The sequence below is a fragment of the Pempheris klunzingeri genome, chromosome 17 (genome assembly GCF_042242105.1).
Source record: "Pempheris klunzingeri isolate RE-2024b chromosome 17, fPemKlu1.hap1, whole genome shotgun sequence".
NCBI classification, from domain to species: domain Eukaryota; kingdom Metazoa; phylum Chordata; class Actinopteri; order Acropomatiformes; family Pempheridae; genus Pempheris; species Pempheris klunzingeri.
Window position 1 is genome coordinate 14,385,391 of NC_092028.1, and position 13,079 is coordinate 14,398,469.

At 41.2% G+C, this 13,079-nt stretch overlaps 1 protein-coding gene across 1 annotated transcript in view; it reads right to left on the reverse strand.

The window, feature by feature from the left end:
- The window catches only part of cacna1aa (calcium channel, voltage-dependent, P/Q type, alpha 1A subunit, a), a 73,296-nt gene that overhangs the window by 46,480 nt on the left and 13,737 nt on the right, over positions 1-13,079 (reverse strand). The window contains exons 2-6 of the mRNA XM_070847848.1: positions 9,513-9,618; positions 9,048-9,187; positions 2,431-2,522; positions 1,551-1,703; positions 880-1,067 (exon numbers count right to left, since the gene is read on the reverse strand). Coding sequence (XP_070703949.1) covers positions 880-1,067; positions 1,551-1,703; positions 2,431-2,522; positions 9,048-9,187; positions 9,513-9,618 — 679 coding nt within the window. The remainder of the gene's footprint in view (positions 1-879; positions 1,068-1,550; positions 1,704-2,430; positions 2,523-9,047; positions 9,188-9,512; positions 9,619-13,079) is intronic.

Genomic DNA, 13,079 nt, shown 5'->3' on the forward strand with positions numbered 1-13,079 from the left:
ATGACACTGTTCAAGACCTGGTAGCTGTTTTATGGGCAGACGCACAGTGTGCACAGGTGAAAATCACTGGACTTTTTAGCACCTGAATTTTGAAACAATCTTAGGTGGTTTGGTTGTTCAGCCTTAAACTGGGCTTCCAGTGTACTATTTTAGATATGTTGTTATTCAATTACAACTTTACCTGTCCGAGTAAATAGTCTCAGATATAAAGCCAAAGCTCATAATCTATGTGTTCACATATGTAAAACAGCCCATTGGCCACTGCAGATCGTTCTGGCAATTGACATTAATCAATAAAACTTAATTTGAAATTTCCATGGTAGGTAGAAGTTTGTTTGTTAGCTCTGCTTCAACTGTGCGAGAGCCTGATGGCCAACTAAAATTTCTGATTTATCTTAATGTCAGACAGCCGGTCAGGAAAAGTTGATCGGTCCTTGTTCACCCGTGTACACTTTGTGGCAGTGCCCAACAAAGCTGGAATTCGGCTCTAAAACTCTAAAATGATACAGTACTCAACTCTAAAATGTGCCCTGTGGCTCAAAAATACTTAGCTTAAAACTACACATTGAAAATACAATTGTGACCACCAGCAGACATGCTAGACAAACATAGGACCTAAGTGCAGGTGGTGTTTACGTATTTCATGTTTTATCCACACAAAGTGGCATCCAAATATGGCAATAATGAAATCACTAATGCAAAACCAAGGCATTATCCCTATACATCGAGTCAGCATGGAAAACAAGTACTGGGACCATCAACAGTAACTGGTTCCTTCAATATCTTTCATTCCTGCTTTACTAGATGCATAACTGCAGACTGAAGTGGGCAATCACGGAGTGCGTAAATGTGTTCCAAAAACTGTTCAGCAGTACATACATAGTAGAGCAGGTCAGTCCAGCCCTCCATGGTGATACACTGGAAGACGGTGAGAATAGCAAACAGGATGTTGTCAAACTGGGTGATGCCGTAGTTTGGTCCCAGCCAGTACTGTCTACACATGGTGCCTGCAGGACACAGCCGTGACGGAAGCTCTGTCCCACATGGAAACTCTTCTCGGATCTCACCTGAGCATGGATGAAAAGGTGTTTCAAAACAAAAGGCATGTATATGGAAATTGTGGAATTGTGAGTGCTATCTATTGGCTCCAAATAAGATTTAGCTACTTATTTTCATTTTGGAATTAAATATGTGAATGAATAGGCAACATGAAATAGTCATCACACAGCAAAATAGTATTTACATATACAGACTGTATATGAGATTCATCATAAATACTGAATAGGCCAAGAAACAAGTTTTTAACATACAAGGGAAAAGGAAAAAATTGCAGCAAAATGGTATTTTGCTGCTTGGTGGAACTAAATTGCATTTCTAATTTTAGTACTGCAACTATTTAAAGTCTACCTCAAGCGGAACAGGCGCTTTCATCATGGGGCAAACAGTTGGAAAACTAATTCTGCCTCAACTATTGACAAATACAAACCCCACCACACGCAGACACACACACACACAGACACAGACACACAAACAAACACACACTCCATTACCTGTGTGATTGTCAAAGCAGGTTGTGTGGAATTTGCCCATGTAGAACTCCAGGCCAATGATGGCAAACATGAGGATGGCAAAGAAAAGAAGCAGGCCAATTTGCAGCAGAGGAATCATGGCCTTCATGATGGATTTGAGCACCACCTGTAAGCCTTGAGGACACAGTGTATACATTATTAACGTTTTCCAATTATTATCATCCATCATCCATTAACGATTTTTCTGCACCGTTTAGGGAAGGCTAACCTGGCACATGCTACAATGTTTGATGGAGGTGTGACCACACTATTTAGAATCAGAATCAGAATCAGAATCAGAATCAGAATTACTTTAATAATCCCCAGGGGGAAATTTAGTCAATAAAATGCTGCACAGTTGGGTAAAATAAACCATACCTGAGGTTCATTCTCATTTTGTATTAAGTTTTAATTTCATGTGAAATGTTCATTTGTGAAAACCAATCACACAATCACAAATTTCAACTTTTCTGATTTGGTTTTCACAGGAAGCTTATTGACTTTTATGATGAGTAAGCCTTGGTTTGCCTGTTCAAACCTGTAGTGGCGTTCAAGCTATTAATAACACTGCAGTGGTGCTGGAGCACTACTGCCACTATAACGTTTTGCAAAAAGGAGCAGAGTGTGCATAGAAGAACCACTTTTGTTGGAACACTTTGGGTGCATTATGCAGAACAACATAGAAGCTGCATAAAAACCTTGACACAAAATGCTTCTCCATGCTATTTTGATCCTCCAATAAAATCTAAAACTGTTCAGCACTTAAAAAAATTAGATTTTCTCAACTAAGAGGCTGTTTGGGATGAAGAAAGAAACTGTCTTTATTTTTCAATGTCATAGCTGGTTGAGAGTTTTGACTTACTGGGAATACCGGACACCAGTTTGAGGGGCCTTAACACTCGCACAGCCCTAAGGGTCCGCAAGTCGAAATCTGAACCCACAGTGGACAGGATCCTGAAGGGAGAGAGAGAAATGCACAAAAGCGCACAGGCAATCAATATTTAAGCCAGTGAAGCTTGTCACTGTCAGTCAGCCTCTTCTCGTTTTCCTCTTTCTCATACACACGCTTTTACAAACACGCTTTAACACAAACCCATGCCAGGTCGTTACAAGCAACTGGGTGAGCACTGTATGTAAATCCTGTAAGAGCTGAGCTGATCAATACAGCTGACAAGTGAAGACGGACAGAGAAGTGTATCAAGACAAGTAACGGATTGGCCGAAGACAGACGACTGTTGTGCATCGGGTTAAGAGAGGGACGGTAAAATGGAAAAGGGGAGATGGAGTTATGGGAAGGAGAGGGAAGATGGGAGTACAAAGGAGGGGCGGGTGGATTAGAGAGAGAGTGAGAGAGAGAGCTGGCAGATGGTGAGAATCAGAGATGCTGACTTGCTTATTTCTGCCTATTTTTATTCTTGGTACGTTTAAAATGCTTCTGTTCGAGCCGTCGCCGCGCTACAGAGTAAATGTGTTGTGGTGTGTGTTATAGCACCTGTTTCACTACTCATCATCTGAATAAGGTCTTGTAAACAGCATGTGTGTGTATGTGTGTAATTGAGAGGGTTAAGATGTTCCCTTGTGCCGCCAGACTTCCAGTCAGTCCCTTTGTCTGACGCACACTATGAATCACCCTCCTTCTCACCTCTCTGTCTCTCTCTCTCTCTCTCTCTTTCCATCTCTCTGACACATTTCCACTTTCCTCTGTTCCACTAAGAGGTCTAGTGACACAGCAGAGCCTTAATCACCAGTCTGAAGTCAGCCTGTTTTGCTTGGAAACCTAGAAAATTGGCAGGAAGGGAAAAGTAACACCTGTCCAGGATCTATAGGTGACAGTATACTCAGTTGTGGCTTTAAATGCTGTATTGCATTACCAGGAAGCCCCCAGTGGTAGGTCCTGCATCACGAGTGTAGGCTAGGGTCCTTGTAATGACATTGTGTGATATCAAATGGCTCAGGGGCTGACTTGCAACTGAGAGGTTCCCGGTTTGATCACATAGCAACACTGTACTTCAGCTGTGTGTGTAGCTAAAACATTATGGCAAAAGTGCACTTGAGCAACTTACTGAATCCTATCTGACATACTGTATGTATAGAATACATCAGCCACTTTTAGCTTATTGCCAATATACTGTATTATCTTTTTTTACCACCAACTATTTACATAATCAAAATGTGTAATAGAACCGGTGGTCCACTAGGATACGGTCAGTGTCATGTTTTGCCTCACCTTAGCATGTAAAATACATGCCTGTAGGAGGGTGCAGTACCAGCAGGGGGTAATAATGGCAATAGTAAATGACAAATGTAGCATCAAGCCTGTGTAGGGAGATCGTCAGATGGGTCAAACACAGGAGCCCAGGTTTGTGTCCCATGTAAAACTAAAAGTTGAGGTCGCCGAGCCATCACGTCTTCCTAATCCTAACCACGTAGTTTTGGTGCTTTATGTGTGTGATGTTGCATATTTCATATTGCTAAGTACAGTGCAAAATGAGAATGTGTAGTTCTGACACTTAGAACGGATGCAGGGTTAGTAGGGTTTGTGTTAGTTTATGTTGTGATTTATTATTTCGACATGTTGTTTTTTCATTAACATACAGCGTCTAATCTATACATGTACAGAGCTACAGAAAGTCAGCCACAAGCCAGGTGAGGACTTTTGAGTCTTTTGCTCCAGGATACATCAGCGTAGAATATCCTTGGCGAGACAGAACACTGCACTGACGCAATTGAGGATGGCAATAAAGGGAGAGAGGAAGGTGATGTGGGAAAGGAAGGCGAAATACAGTATGTGTTGCACAAGGGGAAAGAAATACAATGAACAGACAGAAAATGCAGAGGAAAGGCAGGCAAAGTCAAAATAGAAGTTAAAATAATGAACAAGAAACAAAATCTAGACAGAGAGATCAGTGGAGAGCTATAAATAACATAGTTAGCCAGCCTTGTGGATTTCATGGTCAAAATATGGGGATGTGCAGTATCAGGTGTAAAGTGTAATATTTACGCTATCAGTGGAGGTGAATGGGGAGTGAATGCACAAAGGAACAGATATGTTATGTATCTCAGTATTATTGGGAATGTAACAGAAACCATTTGAGTGACATCCTTTTGCTGCAGTTACAGATTATTTTATGTAATTTATTTTTGCAACAATGAGTATAGTAAAAACATATATAACAGCATATATATAACAATGATGGCAGCGTGACGGCAGTGATAAATATTTCAGTTTCTAAACAGCATCCGTTGTCACAAACAGTGTCCGATGAGGCAGTTCCTCATTCACACCGTCTCCACGGTTACTGGGCCCTTTCTCATTCATAAGTGTTTCCATGGCAACAGGGACCTTGGCTCATTGATAGAATCTCTGTATCACCTTGGTAACAGGGCCAAGGGAGGAGCCTGATTGATTGTTTTTTTTTCTCCTCTCTTCTCTCTTTAATGTAAACGTATCACACAGACAACCACACGACTACAGAAATAGACACATTGATGATAAAAGCGCATACACACAGACGTGCACATCTGCACAGCAAACAGGAGCTGGTTGGAGATCACACATATTGAGTGTGTATAATTTTATTCACGTATGCACACTGGAAAGTAGGTCATTTGGAATAACCAATGCAAAACAATTTCTTCCTTGTCAGGGACAGAGATGCTGTCTAAAGTACATCTTCTACATTTATACTACATACACACAGACAGGTAAACACACAGACATACAACCTGCACTGTGCGCAGAGGGGCACAAATGATTAAGGAGAATCACATTAGCCAATATCTCTTTTGCACTATCTCCTCACTGACCCCTTCTCATGGGACACCAACATATTATACAAACATAATCTTTTCTGCCCTCCTCTCCGTCTGCTTTCCTACTGACTTCAGCTAAACGTGGCTGATTATCTCCTGTCCACATCACTGAACAAATCACTTCATCTCCTCTCCAAAGTCTCAACTTTTCATTAATTGTCTCCTTACTTTCCTATATTACCTGATTCATCCATCCATTTTTTATCTATATCGTTTATCCTTAAGGGTCACAATTACATTTCTGCATAACTATAAATGTTCTCTTATATTAATAGTATACCCACCTTTGCCAGAAAACGTGTTAAGATTATTAATAAGACATTATTCCTTCTTTTGACGTGATGATGATTATATGATATCAAAATAGGGGAAGAAAATGTCACACACATAGCATATCATCAGTCTACACAGGACAACTCTTGACAATGACAGAACTGAAGGCAGTACCTCCAGACCGTTCTATACAGTACGTAATTATCTGAATGTGATGGCTGCTGGGAGTTGTGATACTGTTTTACAGTAATTTAAAAACACATTTTAACCTGGGAGACACGCTATTCCAACAGAGCATGCTTTCACAATCCTAAAGTGACAAAGGAGTCATGAAGAAGATCATTTTAAGATGAAGACCACTCATTATTTGTATTGTCATTATTTCACTTTAAATGTATGTTTAGCAAATTTCAATTTCAGTTGGTTACAAGGTCACTGAAAGGACCTTCCTTCCTTTCTTCCCTGACTATCCCTGTACCATTCATATATATAATCAAAAGAGCTTCAGCAAGGGTACAAGAAGGAGGAACGGAGGGGAGGATGCAAGCCAAGAATGGCTGTAAACTAAGGGTAATTGGACTAATAATCAATAGTGGGCATAAAAAACAACTAGCTTATTCCTGGGGCCAAATCACTCAGGCAATTTACTACAAGAGATAGGTCAACATACACTTGGGCACAGAGACAAAGGTGCAAACAAATCCACTGACATCCAATAAGGTTGTAGAGTGAATAGCTAATCTATTCAGACATTTTAATTGCCATTTGTGTGTTTGTCTTTGTATGTGTTGCACAGGCAAGTGCACAAGGATTGAGTAGGAAATGGAAAGGAATGTTTGAAGTGGTAATGCGTGCGTCTGCGTGCATTGGTCAGTGTGTCATCAAAGTGAAACCTTTGATGACAGAGGTGGGTAGAAAAGCCAAGTAGTCTTTCATCTTCAAAGAGCAGCACAGCTAAAAACACAACCCCTATTGATAGAGTGCACAACAAAGAATTTGTGTGTGTGCGTGTAAAATGTATTGACCTCAGTCAGCGAACATATTGCATCATGGGAATATACAGTATGTGCGCTGTAAGGGGCACATGCGGCATATTCTGTGTCTGCTTATCTTTCTGCGGCTTCCTGTTTTATTGCAACGGTGACAACACAGCTGGTTGTCAGAAAGATGCAGACTACTGGGTGTGTGCTGTGACTATTGTTTACAATCCAAAACAATAAATTGTTATTTTGGAAAAAAAACATTTGATTACTGCATTATTTTGATGCATTATGATGATGTGAATTTAATAAAAGTTGCACTTTCTCTGTTCTTCCTCCGCTCCTTGCGCTAATTCCTATTTCTATGATCCTTTTGTTTTTCTATTTTTTGCTCACGTATTACATATTGCCTCACCTTTCATTTTGTGCCAGCCTGACAGTCGGGTTCAGTGCCTTGCCAGAGGACATTTCGACATGTGGACAGGCAGACGTGGGAATTGATTCTCCAACCCGGTGATCAGTGGACAACCCACTAAACTACCTGTGTCTTTTCACCTGATGAGATTTCCTCTGACTTTTCATGGTGCCCATATTGATTTGTCTCTTCTTGGACAGTACATCCATGATAAATCATTTCTCAGACATTCTGATACATCCTCAAATATTTTGAGAATACTACATTTCATCAATAGCAATATTTTTGGTACACTTGTCAATCATCTATTTATGACACTCTCAAATGTATTTTAGCTGCATGCCTATTAGAAAGCTTATTTAGTGGTGCAGTGATCACCCTGAGGCCAGCTCACATATATAAATATTCATATAAATCATATAAATATTGGGAGTGCAGCTTAAAGATTGCCTAAAGAGGCTCAACATAGCATGCTTGTGCCTTTAGAGGACACTGATGATTTAACTGCTGTGCCATGCTTGCTCAGAAGGTTTCACTGTCAAAACACAAAGATTTCCTATTACAAAACACAGAGGGGGGGATTATGAGAGACCAGGCATTTAGTTAAAGTTTCAAGTTAGAACTGCCTCACTTCCTTCTCCTCTCTGCATCTCACTACTTCCTGCTGTCTTGCTGACACTTGTCTTCTCACTCCTCTCTTGCAGTCACTGTTGTACCATGCTGAGATGAGCTTGGCTTCATGATTGCTCTTATTAAAGCATAAGGACATACTGCCAGACTGAGTGCTCACTCATTCAGTGTGTGTGTGTGTGTGTGTGTGTGTGTGTGTGTGTGTGTGCGCGCGCGCATGTGAGAGCAGGGCAATCACTTGCTTCTCTGGTGCTTTGTCAGCAAAGATGCGCAAGGTTTATGTAACCCATGATGCACTCCAAATCACCACATGCATGCAAACAAATATTCAATGATCTCACCATATTAAGCTGTGCCAACTCTCCCACACAATAATTTCACTGAACACAGTAGCCTATAGTAACAAAGTTTCACTATGTGATTTGTGACAGTGAGAGTACGAGTGAATGACAGGAAAACGTTATTACTGCTGTCAAAATGCAGTCATTTACTCTATGTTTACTGTTTTAATAGACAGAAAGATATAAACAAGAGAACCAGGCTTTAAGTACATTAACAATTAATCAATTCTTAAGCTTTGTGGAAATCTGAAGACATCAGCTTTGTTCTTCAGGTCACTGAGAGCATTCTTATGTCACAGTAAGATAGTCACATGCATTTAATACAGATTGTCATCTTTTCACTAACCCATCACTCATACAATCAAACTCAAATGACTCACATTAATCTTTACACATAAAACTGCACCCGTGACAGTTGGTAAACATACCATCACACAGTCGGGGATATAGACAATGGATGGATGGATGTTCTGCTCCCTGTTTTTTGTTTTTGGAGGGGAAAGTCTTTCCTTCTCTTACTCATTTCCTTCACTCTGCACTCTTCGATTGTCTCTTTCCATTTGTTTCCATTGACTCCGTCTCTACTTAGCTACCAGCATCGGTGAAATTTCTTACATCCTCTCTTCATACCTTCCACCCAATGTGTGCTCCCTCAGTGCCCCCCACACCCTCTGTCTCTGTGTGTATTGTGGTGACATTTGTTCGCTGCCCAGGCTACTGGCTGCCTGCAGTTCTGCTCTGTGATCTGGCTGCTTCCTTGCCCAGAATGGGGCCATTCATTAGGGCAAAGGAGCAGGGATAGGACATGTGCGAACATGCACAGACACACACTAACCCACATGACAAACTGCTCAATTTTTTTCCAGGTCTAGTTGAATAAAGCAGAGGGAAAACCACATCTTGATTCCGATTCATGTTTTTCACAAGTGTGTGTGCATATTTGAGTGTTCCATGCAGGTGCGTGTATGTAAATGTATGTTTGTAATAGGTGTGAGCCTCGGCTTGTGTCTCTTTGGTTGCCACTCACCCTGTGAGCACCACCACGAAGTCCATGACGTTCCATCCATTCCTCAGGTACGAGTTCTTGTGGAAGGCAAAACCAAGTGCCAGGATCTTTATTCCAGATTCAAAACAGAAGATCCCTATGAAGTATGGCTCCGTATCATCCTGAGGAGAGCGAGAGCAAAGGGAATGAGAGGGAAAAGAAGAATGAAAGGAAAACGAGGGAGAGTTAAAGACAACATAAGGAAGCTATCAGTAACTACATGAGTATATGTTCAGAAATTCAGAAATGTGGGTTTTATGGACACTAACTTGAATGTATATACTGTACAGTCCTACGGTATCTGTGTTTTATTATGTGTCATACACAAAGTGAAAGAACGTTGTCTTTCAGTGGAGTAGCTGCATGTATCTCAATAAGGAATCAAAACTGTCACCTGGACTTACTCATGTTTACATATGGCTACGGTGTCATGTCTGTTGAACTTACCAAGCGCTCAGACAGTGGCGTCTTGTCCCCGTCGGGCAGATGTTGTTCCAGAGCCAGGACGATGCAGTTGGCAATGATGGTAGCTAAAATCATCCACTCAAATGGAGTGAGGAAGGTCAGTCAAGGAAGAAAACTTCAAGACATACATCTGAACAGTTTATATACTAAATTAAACATACACCATTTAAAGAAATAACAGAAGAATAACAATGGGCACCAACAAATGAATTTCTAACAGATACACAAGATTTACAATACATTACTCATTAGTTAAGTTTAGTCTAATTAAATTCCCTAATAGACAAATATCCATGGATCACTGTAGCTATCTTCACATTTGTGTGCAATGTTTGTATCATATCAACATTATTTTCTTTCTTTGAAAAGAACCTACTGGTTTCTTGGTGTTTTAATTTAGCAAGCACAAAGGTTATTATTGTCACCAATCTCCCATGCAGTACTACTATGTACTATTACTAAAAAGATTAGTATTTTCTGAGAGATAAGTGATCCTGGCTCAAAAATGCATAGTATATTAGGTGGCAAAATTATCCCGCAATTAAGAGAACATCACCACTTTCATGTCAAAGGTCAAATATAAGGTCAAATGTATGCAGTTTGAATGCAATAAGTGTTATTGTGTCAGACAGAGAGTAGACATACAGCTTAAATGGCTGATATCTAGCTTCTCACTACCATTGCAGCCTGTTTATACACACACACACACACACACCCAAAAGCCATCAGTATGAGTCAGTTAAATAAGTTCTGCTGCATGTGTAAGTCTATGTTCTGGTAACACACCACCCACACAGACAAACAAAGCAAACACACACAGAAAGGACACAGGCTATATTAAAGTGTTAGTGTGTGATAGCATGCCTGGACACTGAGTGAGATTTATTGTGACATCACCATTTGGCTCTATGTACATAACGTCTAGGGGCGAGTTCAGTGAGGGAGAGATAGAGAGAGACAAATAAAAAGAAAGAGGGAGTATCTCATTGTACATCTAATTGTGTTTGTCACAATCTGTCTCTCTCTCCTTCTCTCGCACTCTTAGACAAACACACACACACACACACACGCACACACACAGCGCACACACGCACGCTGGTGGTGTCTGCTTAAATCAATCCCCCTGTCTCGTTAAGGTCACAAGATGAATAGTTACATTTAAAAGAGAAGAGGGAGCGAGTGGGGAGAGAGTCACTGAGAGAAAGAATGCGAGTGCAATTGTGTGAAGGAGATGAATGAGTGATCAAAAGAAAGAGGAAGGAGCAAATAGAGGAGGGAAATAAAAAGGCAAAGACAGGAAGATGAGAATAAGGGAAAAATTAGCGTGACTAATAATTCATATTAAGATTATGTGTATATATATCACAGGTGCAGCATATACAGTTCAGGAGTTTGTAATTTGTATTTTCCAGCCACTTAAAAATATTTCTTTTCTATTCTAATCTAATGTCCTCTCTCTTTTTCTTAACCTTTTTCCTACTTGCTTGCTTCCTTTGGGAGCAGCCATTCCCATGGTAGTGGGGAGGAGGGGAACAATTCAATTGTGAAGAGACAGAAAGGAAGAGGAGGCTATTTATGGACACATACATCATATGTGTGAAACATGTCTGTTACATGTACATGTACGTGTGTGTGTGTGTGTGTGTGTGTCCAAGCGTTTGTTTTCTCCAGTCATGATGATCAACGGTAACTGAAAAGCTACTCTAGCCTGGTCAAAGCCCAAAATGTGCATGTGTGTGTGTGTGTTTGTGATCGCATGCATCTGTCTAACCACACTTAGCAGGCACACATTACTAGAACCCCCAGGACACCACTCAATTAGCCTCCCTGCCCTCCAGCAATGTGTGTGTGTATATAAATGTGAGTGTGCGTACATGTACATCTATCTATATGCATGTGCGTATGTGTTGGGCTGTGAGAGGGCAGGGTGTAGTTGACTGAGAAAGGGACAGAAGGGGAGAGGAGGGGGTGGGGAAGTGAGGCGATGAGGAGAGAGACTGATATAGAAACACAGGGACAAAGGGACAAATGTGTGTGATGTGTATTAGAAATGGTTCTCATGAGGAACGGCTGTTAATATGTGCGCATAGGGTTATCATTAGGCACATTTTGTCCCTTCAAGGTGCCACGTGATTTGCTCCCTCTTTAAAGTGGCAGTGTGTGTGTGTGTGTGTGTGTGTGTGTGTGTGTTTGTATCCATATGGGTGTGACAAATAAGGCACAAGTATCCTTAAAGAAGCCAAATGCAATCACACATACATATATATGTACAAATTAGAATGTGAATGAATGACTCATACTTTGCGATAAACCTTTCAATAATGAATCTCCTCTTCCTCCTTCCTCAATGACTATATATAGCAACATGACAAAGTTAAAAGCAAGTGAAGCATCACGGGTGAGAGAGAGAGAGAGAGAGAGAGAGAGAGAGAGAGAGAGAGAGAGAGAGAGAGAGAAAATATGTTGCTCTCTCACCATTCTTGCGCCCTTCATCTTTCTAATGTTTTCCTTGTCCTCAGTTTCTCTCTCTTTTGCCTCCCCTGTTTCTCGCTCAACCCGTAGTTCTGCATATGCTTGCTTTTTATTATCTGTCTAGGTGTGTGTCTGTGTGTATACACTGTAATGGGGACAGTAGTAGGTCGTAGACTGTGATGTCGCGCCAAGAAAAGGGAAGTGAGGCCCTCAAAGTACACCACTGGAGCCAAATGACGCACGTACACACACATACACGCACACAGCTACTGGCCTTTTCTTAACCTTGTCCATCAGCGCTCCATACAGTATTCCTGTTCATTCTCTATCTTACCTTCTCTCCTCCGCAGTAAAGCCCTTGCCTGTTTCTCACTGATATATTTCTCTCTCTACCCGCCCTGTTAAGCCTCCTCTCTCTGTCTCTCTCTCCCATACCTCTGTGCTTCTGTATTACCATCCCCTCTTACATTATTCTATCGCTCTCATTTTTCTTCCCCTCTACTCTTTTTTTCCCCACTTGTTTCTCCATCTCTCCTATTTTCTCGCATCTCTCTCTCATCTCTCCTCAGTCCACCTTTCTCTCGCCAAGTCCGCCCATCAATCACCCCTATCTCCATCATGCCATCTCCCTTCAATAGCGAACGAGATGCCGCATCAGCAAATGCGCGAGGACAGCGACAACAAGAGGTTGGATAGGAGGGAAATATATGAAGGGCTAAATGAAGGAGAGAGGAGAAGAGTAGGAAAGAGAAAAATGGAGAAAGAAAGAAACTGTCCTGTGGGCACAGACATGATTGAAAAGAGTGAGTGGCGAGGAATAAAGGAGAGAGAAGAGGGCAGGACATAGCAGAGGGAGGCAAACAACAGTGAGGAAGAGAGAAGGGCAGAGACAGAGAGCACAGGACTGCTGAATGAGGAATAAAGTGAGAGAATGACAGAGGGGTGTGAGAGTATTGCGGTATTTTCTTCTCCTGAGCGATGTGTATGCTCTGTCGAAAGTAGGTTAGTGGCAGAGCACACACACACACACACATATATATATATATATATAAAGGGAGGGGGGATAAAGGGAAGAGA